Source organism: Serinus canaria, chromosome 3 (assembly GCF_022539315.1).
Source record: "Serinus canaria isolate serCan28SL12 chromosome 3, serCan2020, whole genome shotgun sequence".
NCBI classification, from domain to species: domain Eukaryota; kingdom Metazoa; phylum Chordata; class Aves; order Passeriformes; family Fringillidae; genus Serinus; species Serinus canaria.
In genome coordinates this window covers 29,436,383-29,452,744 of record NC_066316.1, presented here as the reverse complement: position 1 = coordinate 29,452,744, position 16,362 = coordinate 29,436,383, and the positions used below count along the sequence as shown (strand labels likewise).

General features: G+C 39.2%; 1 protein-coding gene across 3 annotated transcripts in view; it reads left to right on the top strand.

Annotated features, from left to right (window-relative positions):
* Positions 1 to 16,362, top strand: part of DAAM2 (dishevelled associated activator of morphogenesis 2) — a 205,576-nt gene that overhangs the window by 134,755 nt on the left and 54,459 nt on the right. For all 3 annotated transcript variants that reach the window (XM_030235963.2, XM_018915542.3, XM_009091455.4), the window contains 3 exons: positions 5,760 to 6,093; positions 14,126 to 14,236; positions 15,319 to 15,422. In XM_030235963.2, coding sequence (XP_030091823.1) covers positions 5,760 to 6,093; positions 14,126 to 14,236; positions 15,319 to 15,422 — 549 coding nt within the window. The remainder of the gene's footprint in view (positions 1 to 5,759; positions 6,094 to 14,125; positions 14,237 to 15,318; positions 15,423 to 16,362) is intronic.

The window sequence follows — 16,362 nt, the reverse complement described above, 5'->3', positions numbered from 1 at the left end:
TGTGTACTGTCTTTGAAGGTAGGGTCATCTTTTTTTTCCTGGGAGCAAAGCTCTGAACAATAGCAAACTAACTAGCACAGAAACCTTTTCTGTTTAACACTTGGAAGAGCAGTGTGGAGAAACAACTTTAGTTGATATGATTTCAGGAAACACTAAATCAAAAGAATTCTGAATGATTTTTGTATTGGCCAAATACTTTTGTGCCCACACCATGCAGAAGGCATAGTTTGAGAGAGCTTCAGTAATGCCTAAACAAATACAGTTCTCTTTTGGGGAGGGGATCCTAACCAAGCAAATGAAATAAATAAATAAAAAAATCCAGAAAATAATCTCAAAGAATTTTCATTGCAGTTACTTTGACTTGAAGTGAAGATTTTTTTGGGATTTCTTGCAGAGCTAAGTGCTGATTGTGTTTCTTCCTTTCATAATCTTTAAAAAATTGACTGCATGCAGCTTCTCTGGTTTTTACCTCCTGTTTATTTCCTGTTTTGATGGGCTTTAAGAGAGCACAAAATTATATTCTGGTGCTCTTCAAGCATAAAGTTCTGTCAGGCTTTGGTAATTTTACATGCGGGTACAGTGAATGCTTTTAAGGTGGAAGCAGAGAAGTTGCAGCCTAAACTGAGACCTAAGTCAAGAGTGACTGTTTGATGCTGTCTATCCCTGTCCTAAAGCACAGAACACAGTAAAATGCAGCTGGACTCTGTGTTAAAATGGAAGCTGAGGAATGTCAAACTCCCCACTCTCTCCAGGCTTTTTAAACCAAAGTCCTGGGCAGTTGAGACTTGATATAGCAAAACTGTTACATAAATGTGGAGCTGGTTTGATGATAGCTCTGTGAAGGTGACAGCTTTCATTGAATGTAGCCACAGCAGCAAGGCCTCTTTGCTTTGTCTAGCTGAAACATTTTGGTGGCCACTACTGGTTGTTCTGCTGTGTCATTTTGAATAGACAGCCCAAACTCCTTGTTGAGGACAAAGCAATAGAGAGGAAGAAAAAGCAACGAGCATTTGAGCAAATTCTTTTGCTCTCAAAGGCTTGCAAGATTTTTCTTCTCCAACCTGTGTTGCATCTGCTGGATCCCCTTGACAACTGCCTGTTGCTTCATCTGTTTGTAATAACCCTGACAAGCACAAGCATCAGTAGAAGCATCTATAGGCTGCCCTATAAAGGCTTCTAAATTGCTGGCGATGGTTGTGGGGCTTTAAAAAAAAAAAAAAAAAGCAGTTAAGCCAAGCCAAATTTTGAGTTAAGTCCTGTGTCTCAACTAATTTCCAGCGACTCAATTCGTTAGCTGCCAAATGGGCTGCATGCCAGTGCCTGATCAACAAGCCAATTTCTTCTTGATGGAAAGGTTGCAGTAGAGAGGCCCTCAGCTCCATCAAATCCCTCTCATAAGCAGTATGATACCTCAGCCTTCAAAATACTAGTCTTCCTAGTTTAATTTGGATATCAAATCCTGTTTTCTTTGCCACTTCTATTCATCAGGCCTCGGAAGAAAATAGAGACCTAAATTCACACAGGATGGACTGTCTGGAATCCCTTTGTGATAGCAGGTTACACAGGGGCTCTGACAGATTACCAATAGGCTCCTCTGCTTGAATTCTCTGATCCAGAGGGATCAAAAGAAGAACAATACATGCATTTGGCTCTCTGTTTTATTTTACTGTAAACTGTGTCTCTTCTAGTAGATAATGCAGAGTAATTACTGAGCTCTGTCTCTATTCCAACACACCAGTTCTAACATTAAAAAGTAAAGCAGACCCATCCAAACTCTAAGTTCTCATCCTCTTTGTAGAAAATGGGATAGGAGTATTCCTGGGGCAGTTTGGGGTCCCCTTTGAGCAAGTGCACCTTGTTTGGTATCGAGGAATAATAAAGCCAGGTTATGTCTTAGTGCAGGGGAACGGTCCCAGACACAGAGAACACAAATGCTACATCTGCATCTTGTAAAGAAACACATTTTCTCTCAGGTTTGTAACAACTCAGAACTATAAACAGTTGTGATGACAAGCTGTTGGACAGAAGCAGTGGGAGAAGAGCTTTACATTTGGTATTTTAGTGCCCCAAAATGGAGGCTCAGAAGAGCAGCAAAAGCAAAAAACTTAAAAAGGGACTTGGAAATAATTGCTTTTTGGAACCCTTGAAAAATACCTTCTTCAGTCTGAGTCATCACTCATTCCTTTTACTGTCTTCATTTCTCCTTTTGTTTTATTCAGATTTACCTCCTGCTATTTTTTGTTAGATTTAGCAATATTGCATCCAGGTGCATAATGAAGAGGATCGTTTCTGCAACTAGCAAGCAAAATCCACGATGCTGAATTTTTCAACAGTTCAGTAGTTATCAGGATTATTTGTGCCCCCTGGTTCAAAAACTAATGCTGCAGGGAAGCGTAGCCTTGCCTGTTAACAGGGTGGGAACATCCTGCTCTCTGCATGCCCACAGCATATGATCTTTTTGTCTTTCCTGAGCTGGATCAAGTCTTACAGGGAAGCTGTACCCCCAACACTTGGAATCCATCAGTGGGTCAGTTCCTCTTTGGCCACCACATCTGTATTTGGATGAAAGGTTTATTATTAGAGCTAGCTAACTCATTCTGATCAGCACTCTCTAAAACTTGAAAGGCAAAAAGGTGCCCTGCCTTTTAAAGTGTGCTAAACTGGTCAAGTGAGAGTCTGAGGTGAGGTTAGGCTTTAATTTGCTTGTTTAGCACCTATTAAAACACACTCTGCTTTATTTACATTTCAGTATTTGAATGTGTTAGCCAGAATGCCCTGGCAAACATGTTTAACTTTACACCTCCCAGTCTAGAACAAGACCTTACTTTGCAGCACAGAGGCTGGGTAGGACAGGAGTTAGTTACACTTGTGCTGTGTAGTGTCTGCAAGAAGGTTCTTGACTTGTGTAAGTTGACTTTGCTTTTGCACATACACACAGATACGTGCACAGAGGCAGACAGATACACAAACACCAACAGTGTGAGGATTGCGGCACTCAGGCTGTCAGCTAAACTCCCACTTCTTTTTCTTCCTTCAGACATTTACTCACACACCTCCCCACACCAAACAAATCCTCATACTGGGAGTATCTGTTGGGCCAGGAACTGCTTTTGCCATTGCTTTACCTCCCCCAGCATGTGTTCTGCCTTTTCTGGAGAATAAGGAACTAAATGTTTGGAAAAAGGAAGATGAAATTTATAATTTGATTCCTGCTTCTGATTGCAGCTGAAATAGAAGGGTGCTTTCTTGCTATTGAGTAACACGACTCACTGTTTGCTCTCTGGGCTAGGAATAGTACAGGAAAGTCCCAACATTGTTTTAAATTATGTCATTAATCAAGTTTTGTCACACACGCTGCTTTCCAGCGCAGGCCTTCTTTTTGCAATGACCTCATCCTAACAGTCCTAGAAAAATTGTGCTGCCAGTGAATTTAGTGAGAGTTTGTACTTAATTGGGACAATGTGACTTTTGTGCATTTACCTTTTTTTTTTTTTCACATGGTCATCAGGGCAGGTGAAAATACATGAAAATTGTAGTGCCTTGCTTGTCTTGCCATAAGATTGTGTGTTCAATCCCAAAGTGCATTTAGGAGACCTTTTACTCTGCTGCTTCTTGGGATGTTTCCATCAGTATTGCTCTGTAACTTCAGAAACATATTCATCTTAAGTCTTCCCTCAGCCCTGGAAGTTAAAAAAACAGGGGGAAAAATGGTGCCTTTCCCCCAACCCCCAAAAGACAGAGAGAACAGATAAAATATAGAATGGAACTTTGAAGGTAAGGAGGGCAATTTAAAGTAGCCCCTCCATAGCAGAGACAACAGTAATTCCACTCTTTATAGGCCCAGGGAATTGATCAGAATTCATTTGCATCGTTGTTTAGTAACATGCTGAGTTTGTGCTTATTTTTTTTCCAAATAAATCCTTTGCAGCAACTCTTCTAGCTATAAATGCACTTGTTTGAGTCTTCTTATTCAAGCTAGTAGCTAATTGCAGAAACTTAATTAAATCTGAATCTTTCTGTAATCAGTTTGAATTACAAACTGCTTTGGCTGACTTCTTGGTGCACAATGTCCATGCTGCTCTCAAGCCTGGAGAGAGAGGGTCTTGTGCTCCTATGATTTGTTAGGGTAGACAGAATGGTGCATCCACAGAATGTGCAATCAGACCTTGCAAACTTGGCAGATTGTCTTAGCAAGGTTCAGTTAAACCATGTTTTCATTTTTGGTGTGCACATGTTCCTCCTGTGTGTACCCTTACTCTGACAGTCACCTTGAAATTCAGTTTTGAACAAAACCCAAACATCAGACCAAAACTTTGTTGAATGCACCAGACTTTTCCATATTTTTGGTCAAATTGCTGGCTCACATGAAAGTTGGCAAATCTGTCAGCATAGTGAGTGTAACTTTCAGGTAGACTCTGAAAATTCCTTTGTGGTGTGGAGTTGTAACCATCAAAAGACCTTACATATGTCAAATCCATGTTATCCAGAGAAATATAAGTATGGCTTGGGTTTCTCTTGCTGGTACCGGGACATGAACAGAGACCAGTGAAATTAGGTCTTTCAGCATGGTGCTTCCATTGTTACTGATTATAAGTAACAGCATCTCATGGACAGAAAAAGAAAGATGGTACATTAAGGAAGGAGAGGGACTGGGTAAAAGTGCAGTGACACAGAATTTTGGTACTTTAAATTTGTTATACAGTTGGCAATTGCTAGCAACCTTTTCAATTGCTTGAAGCGTCTTTCTATATTATGCTGTTCAAAATGTGGCCATGGACAAGTCATTGCTGGTGTACATTTTTTTAGACTGAAAATTCAAGCGTGACGCATGTGGTTTTGCATTCAGACATTCCAAAAAACTGTACCTACCTGAGCAACATGTTAGAGGAGGCAAACAATGCGATCTAGGGAGATTATTTGCAGCCCTTTCCATGTCTTGAATGCCCATTTTTAATCTTGGGAACTTCAAACGAAACATTGCTGGAATGATTGGTTTGAACTAACTTACCTAATTCCATCCTTTCCTAGTGATTTGTCTAGAGGGCTGTTTGCATGGTCTAAATTGACCCATCTGGATTTTTTAACCCTGGTTTTCAACAAAAGCAGAGGAGCGTTGCCATTTACAGAAGAACATGCCCTATTAAAATATAACATGTTCCTACACATATGTCCCGGGATTGGAGTGTGAAGGCAGTATGGCTGATGGACAGAGTGGGAATGAGTTCCCCTTTGTCAGTGTGCCCAAATCCTGGAGGTGGAACCTATAAGCAGTATTGGCTGAAAGTTAGAGCTAAGCTTAAAATGGTTTTCAAGGTAATCTGAACTCCTAACTGAAAGTGTGGTGACAAGTGTGTGTGTTGGGTGTATTAGCACATGTGTAAGATGGAATAATTCAAAAGAATCCCTTCAGCCTCGAAAATGCAGCAGCTGTTGAGGTGAACCACAGCAGTGTTTGGTGGTAACTGCAACAAAGAGCACAGAGACCAAACAGAAGTGTAAGATGATAGCATATAATTACCCTGAAACTATGTAACACACCATTATTAGGTGGAATGTTTTCTCTCTTGGTTTGTTTGCTTGATTTTTCTTAAATACCTGGGAATTGTTCTTTGAATTTAGGCTGAAAACTAGCCAGCTTTTAAGGATCTGGGGTTGAATAATATAGTGTCTTTTGGGAAAAGTGCCTTTGGTCTGCTTTCCTTGTTTTTCCTACTCGTTTTTTTTTTTTTTTTGTTTTGTTTTTGTTTTTCTCTTTCCAGGTTTGTGACCAGGTTTATTGAGCTGGATGGCCTGAGCTGTTTGCTGAACTTCCTGAAAAGCATGGACTATGAGACCTCGGAGAGTCGCATCCACACATCCGTTATAGGGTGTATCAAGGCACTGATGAACAACTCCCAAGGACGGGCTCATGTCCTGGCCCATCCCGAAAGTATCAACATCATATCCCAGAGCTTACGGACTGAGAACATTAAGACCAAGATTGCTGTGCTGGAGATCCTAGGGGCTGTCTGCTTGGTACCAGATGGTCACAAAAAAGTCTTGCAAGCCATGCTTCACTACCAAGTCTATGCTGCAGAAAGGACAAGATTCCAGGTAAAAGGAGGATGCTTTAACAGCAATACCCAGAATGGGGAATCTCTGCCGGGAGTGATTTTTGAATGCATATATTGTAAACTTGCTAAGTAGTAAAAAGGCAACATTTATTATTTTGTTTTAGGAAGGGAAATTTCTCCAATAGATTATTACTAAATGTGTATACTTGTATTTATACTTCTATTTCAAGTCATATTGCTTGTCATTAATGCTAACTTAAAATTCTGTATATTTTGCCTGAAAATGGAGGTTCGCTTTGCTAAATGAAAGCTGACTATCTTCTCATACTCTAGCTTGATGGCATTTCTGGGATGGTAATGATTTGTTCTGTCCTAGAAAATGAAGCCACCGAACTTCAGGACCCTCTGTCCTCATTTTACATCCTTAATTTAGTAATGAAAGCATTGTGGATTAAATAATGGAGGTGAAGAATTAAATTATGTATAGTGGAGGCACTTCACTTGCCACTTAGCAATCAACTTGTGAATCGTCATCACTTTGCAATTGTTGGCTCAAATAACTCCCATTCAGACCACAGGAGAGAAATGAATTCTCAGAGATCTTGAAGTAGGTCAGTGACAGGCTTTTACTGTGGAAACTACTGGCTGCTACTGTAATGTTCCTCCTCCCAGTGAACTGAGCACCTTTACAAAAAGGTAGTGGAGAATCTCTTGTGGTGTGTGAAGATGTGACTCCTTAACTTTGGGATAACAGCCATTTACTGTTCTTCCTTAGATGAAATCATTAGAGTGGTGTTGTGCCAACAGGCAGGGGATCCCAATGCCTGACAGTCATTATCTCCTACCTACTTCTCAGCCAATGGATATTAGGCTGATGAAATAGTGAATGGGGAAACAGTCTGTGCTGATGGACAGTCGCTGCCAATGTTTGTGTTAGAACCAAATGCACTATGGATTTCACTGACTGTGACTCAGACCTAGGACAGGGATGCAGGGGATCTTGAATTGGTATTTATCTGTATTTGGCATTGGCAGGTCCATCCCTCCATGGATGCTGCCTCATTTGCATTTCTTGTCTATTCAGACTTGATGTGTGTCTCCAATATGCAAGTGTGCCACATAATGTATGGCTCCGGAAGTGGGGGCCTTTCAGCCTCAGTTGGAAGCTCTTGAGGCTGCTTCATTAGGGAAAATCATAATTACAGTAAAACTTGGAATGTGAAGAGATTACAGCTGCAGTCATAAGAATGTGTACCATTCTTTAGTACAGGAGGAGGATGGGAATGAGCAGTGCAGGTGCGGGAAGTAAGCCATGAACATGAGCTATGATGTGGAGATAATTGGGTACTGCCTATGGAGGAGAAGGAAAACATTTAAAGTCAGTTTGTTCTCTAGTAATTAGCTGAAACAAAGAAACCTTCCTGAATTAATATGACATTCTTTTATACCTGGGAGACAGGTGGGGATAACTTGAGCTGCTCTAGAAAAAGCAGGAACTCATAAGCCTGACTGCCCTTGTGGCCCTGTGTTAACTTGCCCTTACTGGACCAATTGACTCTGCTTAATAAGCCCATATGGGACAGATGCTGAGTTTGCCCTAGTTGGGTATTCTCTCTGTCTCTTTCTCTCTTTCTGTGTTGATTTAAAAGTTACTGAATAACTGAGGTAAGTCACTGCTGGGTAAAATGTAGTAGCTTTTGAGGAATCTGGTGGAATGATTTGCAGATGCTTACCAGTCTCTTAAACTCATGAAAAGTACTTTGCCTAAATGCTGTTCTTGTCAAAACACTTTTCCATGCAGGAAAAAATGAAAGATAAATGGATATTCTCTTTTATTTTTCAAGAAAAACAAACCAAAAAAAAGAAGCCCCACCCAACCCCTGAAATGATTTAGCAGGAAGAATGTGTTCTTGTTTGCAGTTATTAATACTTGTGTTTAGAGACTGAAATGGGATTTTCCACCATACTCAGCAATAGCTTGAGTTTAATTTTGAGGGGGTAAGTGTTCATCCAAAGGCATTCCTCATCCATCTCCAGTTATTCTTCTAACAGAGAGACTGGGGATTTTTTAAATCCTGAAGAAACAAATGTGGTCTTGGTATGTTTCTTACATTTTAGAGGAAGTTTCTCTGATACTCTAGCTCTTAAAATTAAGAGTGCTCTATCTCTTTGCTTCTTGCCCTCCTGCACCTCTGTCCCAGAGCAGTCTTGCAGCTTATTGTCAGAAAAGCATCCACTGTAACTTGAATATGGGAAGCCATTTTAAAAGAAGGATGAGCTGAAAATGCTTGTTCTTTACCTTTCCTGTAAGCTTCAAAGATGTAGTATCCAATGAAAGCCTTTTTCTATCCTCTTTTAATCCTAGCCCTGAATGTAATCTTTTTAACCAGAGTTTGCAAGTATATGAAGAGATCCTTTAGGTGTGAAACTGAGCCCTTTGGGGGCTGTGTTTTTGCAGCTTGAGCATCTAGCAGCATCATTTGGTGTATTGAAGTGTCCAGAAAGTGTGGAGCTTGCAGCAAACTTTGCAGCTTGACTTTGACCAGCCACACCTAAACACTGTTATGTTGAAAACTATCCACCACAAGTGGGGAATCTGGCAGAAGCCACAAACAAGAATTCTTTCTGTGAAAGTAATAAAGCTGTGAACTAAACTGTAGGAACAGGAGAAACTATTCAGAGTAGAAATGTATTCCTTTGCCTCTACGGTCCATCATTGCAGACTGATTCTAATTTGTGGGGGGAAGGAAAGCTGGGAACTGTAAAGGCACTGCTCAGTCTTTATATCCAGCTCTGCAAGGCAATGGCCAATTTAGAGACACAATGCATCAGAGGGAAGTAATCTCAAATTTTGGAAATCAACTCAGTTCTTGTGAAGTGAAAGTGCAGAGCTTTCTGGAAATTGTACTGAGCTCACTTTTTATTGGAATGTCCAACAAATTACTTACAGGTGATGCTGACCTCTGAAAAAATCAGTGCTGGTGTTGCTTTTCCTTAAGGTGCCTTCCTGACAACAGTGGTTGAAAATATTTGTCATCCCATTCAGCCATCTTACTGTCAATTTATTCCTCCTCATCTGTGAGAGCTGGCACTTTGTGTACTATCTGTTTGGATTTATTTTCCACTCTTGCAGGTAGCAGTAAACCTAGGTGTCCCATTCTCCCTCGTTTCACTTGTGGTGACCAGCACTATGTCTGTTGGGGAATCAGGAGGTTAATGTAATTAACACTAGTACAGATCTACTTTTCCCCAAAACAATTTTTTTTTCCTTTTGAAGAGAAATAGTGATATCATTGTGATGAGGAATAATTTGGGGCATATGCTTCTGCTTCCACTACTTTTTGTAAGAAGAAGGAAGAGAGTTTCAGAATGATTTGCTGACAACTATCTAAAACTTGAGCTCCTGAATAACTTGCTGCTGACAGCTTTAGATTGAAACAGTGATTATTTCCAATGTGCACAAGTGTGGTGGAGTGTAGAGATCACGTATTTTAACACAGCAGCATAAAACATGGCACATTTTGTTGAATGTGAGGAGTTATTGCCAGTCAGTGTTCTAAACACAACTCCTGCTACCTGGCACAGCTGCCAAAAGTGGTCAGAAGACTCAGCAACTGGTGAATTAGTGGAGAAGGAAAGCTGTGACTTAAGGTATGGTTCTTAGTAAACTTACATTAACCCTGTCCTGCAATGGCTTTTATTTCTTGAATAGAAAATGTATAGTTTTATAGGGTATCTGAAGTCAAAATTCAAACGGAAGTGAAATTCCTGAGCATTAAAAATGTTTTTAGTCACAATTAACTTAACTAAATTACACCAAATAATATCAGCTGAAGACCATTAATCAAACAGTACTGAAGTGCTTCATAGAGAGTGTCTTTGGTTCTTGATGTGTTTTTGTTTTTTTTTTTTTTTTAATAAATTATGAAGTTAATGGAAAATATAAATAGAACTTATTTGGGTATGAAGGACTGTTTCCTTATGAAAAAAAAATTTCAGATTTTACTCTGAATTGAAACTGATACAAATTATTATTTCTTTCTAAATTGCCAGCATTTCATTTACTGACTACAATTGTCAGTCCATAACTTCAGTCAGGATTCACTTTAAAGCCCTGGGGAGATCCTCCAGAACTTACTCTTTTTTGTTGAGGCTCCAGTCTTCACTCAATTGCCTTTTCATACTGCAACTTCCCCTGTGTCTTTGATATTTAAGGCATTAATAAGTGTATCAGGATCATCTTTGTCTTGGCCTTTGCATCAAGATTCTATCCTTTGTGTGTCTCCATTGATACAGTCACTATACCTATTTTCTCACATTTGCCACATCTTCTTGCCTGAGCTTTTTGCTTTGCTTTCTTTAATTAATGACCCATCTTTTATAAAGCTTTTCTGCCTGGAATGATTCTCACTTTAGTGTCCAACAGAGCAATCTGTAGTTCATCTTAAGATATGCCGTGCAAATTGTCCTCTTCAGAGTAATACTCTTTCTATACTCAAATACCTCAGTAGTATTAGTGCATGCCTTCAAATCTCCTTCCTGAGGCAATCTGGAAAACTCAGTCTTCATCCAGTTGTTTGAAACATGCTTCCTTGCCTGCAAATCCTACAAATCTGCCCCTTAAAGAACAGAGATGAAAGAAAACACTTGAAATCCAAACAGTAAATCCTCAGAGAAGAAATGTGGAATTAGGAAGATGAGCCCTTGTTGTCCTTGCTGGGATTTTTTTTTCCATGTATTCAGCGTAATTCTGTCACTGGCTCACTGGGTGATCATAAAAACATTACTTTGTCTTTTTTTTTTATTCTTGTGAATATGGAGTTTTATAAAATGCTATAAAAACTGAGAAAGAAGAGTCTCTGATTTTAAAGTCATTTATGTCTGAATTATTGTGTTTATGACTGGTTTCCCTTGTGAAAGGGGCGCATCCTTTCTCTCCCTAAAGCTGTTGCCTTTATGATTATTTTTATGCTTTCTGCTTCTCCTCCTTTTCTCCGTGTCCTGACATTGTATCACATTGTACTTTTTAACATGCCATATTTTGAGACAAAACTAACATTGCAAAGTCATAAAGCTCTATTGGCTCAAAATGTTTATCAGGATGTTCCAGTGCTCTTCCAGCATAGCTTGCTATTTAAAACACTCGTCTAGCTGTGGATCCCTGTGGGGAGAAAGAATTTTCCTTTTAGTCTTGAGAGAACGTAGGTGTTAGATATTGTCTGAAAGAAGCTGATTTCACTTCCCAGTGGAAATATTAAATGGGCTGCTTTGGGGATAAAACTCTTGTTTTCCTCCTTAACGCTGCTAGAAATTTTGAAGCTCGAGATGAATGAATAAAGAAAGTTTGATTTTGTCAGTTGAAAAGGTGGAGGTCAGGAGCATTCCTTCCAGAGCCCTCTTGCCTGATTTATATTAAACAGTGTCAGTACAGACCATAATTTGTGAGGAGAAAGCTGATCAATTTGGAATTGTAGTAGAGGATCTAACAAGGAACAAATTAAAAGGCTGTATTCACCCTTGATTTCCTTCCTCCCTTTAGGGCTCAACCAAAGCCTTTTGAGGTTTGCTGCAGATTGAATGAAACGCTACTGGGTGTCAGTGACGAGGAATAATGGGATTAAGCAAGGAAAGTTTTGCTTAAATAGTAGGAAAAACCATTATAACCATAAGATCAATTGGGCCACAGAACTGGCTGCCAAGAGGTGTGGTGAAATCTTTTTCACAGGAAATGTTCAAGTGAAGATTTGAACCTCAGCCATTTGCAAAGAGTTGGAGATATTGGAGTTTGGCTGAAGTATGTGGGTGTAGACTCTGATTTTTAGGAATTGCAAGAACTTACAGTGTTTCCTTCTCAAGCTGAACAATTACATGAAGATGTGCTGCTCTTCAATTGGATTAGTGCAACACAGAGTTTTGGGGTTTCTTGCCCTGAATTTGGTTTGCTTCCCATTGCATTCTGTTCCTTGTTCAGTTTTCTGAAATGGGGGATAGATAACTTTTGTTTGCATCCTTCAACCTGTCTGGATGCTGTACCTGATATGTTGTTCCATAGATTCTATCATGTTGTTACAAGTCTGTGAGAAAGTATGATAGGAATGAAGCCTCTGAAGAAAACCAGCAAAAGCATCCTTGGTTTTGCTGTTTCTGTAGTGATGGCTAATTCAATTATTCCAAGAAGGCACATGTGTTTTGAATTTCAGCATCAAATCTGGCAGTAACAGAATAAAATTCTCTCATTTATTTCACTTCTGCTTGTTTGTCAAGTTGAACAGTTGGTTTTGTTGGTGAATTTAAAGACTTCTCAGGTAGTTTCTGATTGTCACTGTTAGAGACAGGATGGTGGATTGAGCTGACCACCAGTCTGGCTCAGTAGAGCATTTCATATGCTTTTATGTAAGACTCGTTCCCATTTCTAGCAAAATATTATTTGGTCATAACACAGTTACTGAGGTGTTGAACAAGACTGCAACTCAGTTGCCTGGAGTAGGGAAAATTGAAAATTCCAGATGGGAAATTTAGGAGGAAGAGAAAGGAGTTTATGAAATCGAGCTTGTTTGATAATGAACAAACCATGCTCAGATGTGAAAACAGCTGTCAGTAGCAGTGTATGATAGGTCAAAATATTTTTGCACAAAAATAAGCATGAAGGCAGGAGGTTATTCTTTCCCCTGAAGAATGTGCAGGAGGATATTCCTCCTGTTTCTTGAGACATATCTCTGTGGCTTTCTACAGGAAAACAAGATAGACCTATGGTGACTAGTAGAGGAAAGATTTTGCTATGAGTGAACACTTTCAGTGACCAGGACAAAAGACTGACTAGAGGAAAGTGAACTTCCTTACTCAGCATCATAGCTTCAAAACGGTATTCAGATGGTCTGCTGAGCCAAACACAGAAAAGTTATTTTTGTCTTCGTTATCCCTTTATGGTCAAAACTTCTTAGGGAATCAAAAAAAAAAGAATTCTCTTTTTTAGTGTGATAGCAAAACAAATATACGAGTGTGAGGCATTTATTATTTATGCTGGAGTGAGACTCATACAGCTGAACTCACAGATCTCAAGTGGAATTTGTTACTCTTTCAGTAAGGAAAATCATCCTTGGATTTATGAACTGATCAGAGAAGATCCTGAAGAGAATATTCATGGTGATCAGCAGAAAGCTGAAAGTAGAGTTGCTTTCATGGCTAATCAGTTTCTGCATATAACCTCTTTGGTAAATATTCAAGTGGAATTAATCCTGAATAAGGCAAAGGCCATGAATGCTACTTGTCTAGTCTTTTTCTCCTTTGTATCCTGATGTTCACAAGATTATGGTAAAATATCGGTATGTATGCAGAAATTAGACCAAAAGCATTCCTGTGCTGAACACCCCCTGTGGGTTGGTTAACAGGAGGACATGCAGCCTTCAGGGAGAACTTCCAGCAGCCTTTCAATAAACAGAGCTTATAAGAAAGATAGAGAAGGGCATTTTACTAGGGCTTCTGGTGACAGGAAAAGGGCTAAGGAGTTTAAACTATAAGAGGCTAGACATTGAATGGGTAAAAGGAAGAGAGTTTTTTTATGATGAGGATCAAAAGGCACTGGAGCAAGTTGGCCAGAGAAGTTGTAGATGGCTCATCCCTGGAAGTGTTCAAGGCCAGGCTGGATGGGGCTTTGAGGAGAAGCCCAGGTCTGGCAGAAAGATGTTCCTGCCTGCGGCAGGGGGGTCAGGACTAGATCTTTAAAGGCCATTTTTAACCCAAACCATTCCATGAGTCTGTAACATGGAAACTGGAGCTTAACTGAGCAGTGGAGATGTGTAATTCAACTTTGGGCTTTGGAGCTGTAAGCACAGGGGATATTCCTGTTATTTGAAAATCCCTAAAAGGAGCTTACCAAGATGTAATAATTGTCTGCTTCACGTTAAAGGGTAGTAAGTGAAGGAACAAGGATAGATCTTTCAAGGTTCAGGCACAGGCTTTCTTCCTTAAAAGACAGCTTCTCTTTGCAATTATCTCCCCTGTATACAGAAGTGCAATCTATCCTGCAAGAAATTAGTTTATGTCCTCTAACCCAGCTTGCTGTTCTGTTTCAGTCATTGTTAAACGAGCTGGACCGAAGCATGGGGCGATACCGAGATGAAGTAAACCTCAAGACAGCCATCATGTCCTTTATCAATGCTGTTCTGAATGCAGGTGCTGGTGAGGTGAGGCGCTGCCCTGGAAATTCTTTCTGAAATGTTACGTTTAAATTAGTTCATCTTGGAAATAGCTAGTAGATTAAGTCACAAATCTTGTGGTAGTGAGTGGATATATTTTATGGAAAATAATTCTTAATTGTTAAGATCAGTCTTGTAATGTCTTCCATATTATTTCATTTTAAGCATCTTCAGTGTTACATAGACTACTTACACTGAAGTGATTACTTTGAGTTGTTTATTGGTTGGTTGGTTTTTTGCTGTTTTCGTTGTGTAGAGTTTTTTTGTTTGTTTTAAGAACTGCAAAGCATTTACCTTTTTATTTCATCCCTTTTAGAAAATATGTTTGGTTTATCTTCACAAATGTTTTGAAATGTTTAGTTGTTTTGACTTAAAGACAAAGTCAAAGCATTTTAATTTTTAAATATCAAAGGGAAACATTTCAGAAAAAAAATCCCAGTTGTTTTACTTTTATTAACAAGACTTCCTTTTGAATCTAAAGGATAGTTTAAATTAATTTCTTTAATTCAAAGTGTTACTTTTGTGACATTGGCTTTTTTTTTTTTTTTTTTTTTTTACTTTTTTTGGTTAAACCACAAAAGACAACGAGCTCATGAGAGCTGTCTGGCAATGTATTTGTCTCTATCTCTGGGAATCCTGTAACATCCCACTGAATAGATGTCAGAAGGTTTGTCAGAGTATGGGACTTTATGTGTATGGTTTTATGACAAATAAACAGAAAAAAATAGGAGGAAGACTGCAATGCTGTTCATCTGCAACCAGGAGGGAACCTCTAATGGACTAGCAGGAAACATGCCACTAGCTTCTGTTCCTTATGGAACAACATGGAGTGTGCTGTCCTTATGACTGCATATGCAAAATTCATAGTACACAAATATACTTTTAAGTGAAATGGAGATAAAGGCATTAATTCCTTTTTTACTTACTTTACTGGAATTATTCATCCTGTGAATTTGGTGTCAAGATAGAGAATATTAAAAAGGGGAGGACTGAAGTTTTAAGCAAATGTTTTTAAAATGTGATTGACAGCTTTTGAAAACAAATAACTTGGTTTTCCCTCATTGTTTTAGGACAATTTGGAGTTCCGATTGCATCTCCGATATGAGTTCCTAATGCTGGGAATTCAGCCCGTCATTGACAAGCTCAGAGGACACGAGAATGCCACACTGGACAGGTAAGACTTGCTTTCTGAGAACAGCTACTGATGAACAGAAAGACTTCTCAGAAACTCTTCTCTATTTGAGACAGCTGATTCTGTCTCTTCTTGAAACTGACTCCATATAAAAACAAAAAAGAAAATTAAAAAAAATATATTTATCCTAAAATTAACATCAGCAGATGAAGTATGAAACATACATACTAAGTTGGCAGAGGCTGTGGCAAAGGAGTTCCTCAATTGCTTTTTTTCTCAGCAGGGGATGGCAGTCAGAATGAGAAAAACAAAAAAATACTCTAATTGTTTTCTCTTGAAGCAAAACTGGAACAAAAGCCTGTCCTGGTAGGAGGCAGGAAAGCCAGTAGTTCATTGACTTCATTGTGTGGTCTAAGTACAGGTTTTGAGTTTCCAGGTTGTATGACTAGTTTGCTGCAGAGCTGGAACCAGGAATTATGCTTTTGATCTACAACATTATAAGCAAGAATAAGAAAATCTGTCCTATAGATGATCTATATTCCTTTGGACAGTAACCAGGAGTGTTTAGGAGGGACTTAGTTGGATTTTACAAGTTAGGAGAATAACAAAGGTTTGAGAGGATCTCAGATGCCTGGATTACAAAGACTCTTGTACCAGATCTGTACAGGGGAATGTGCCACAGCCTTTCTCCACATCACCTGCTGTGCTCCATTCTCTGTGTAAGAAAAGTCCAGATGGTCAAATGTGTCACTCACCAGGTCACCCAGATCCAGACATAGTCATGCTGCTGTGCTTATCAATAGGCATATCTAGAGGCTGTTGAGAACTGATCCACTGAATGCATTTCTGCTTCACTGTTTAAAAGAAACAACTTGTAATGATCCAATACCTGGCTAGCAAGTATGGTGTGGACTTTTTAGAACTGTATTATCACTGCAGGCATTGCATTTATCAAAAGCAGAATATGCCTTTCCTATTTTAT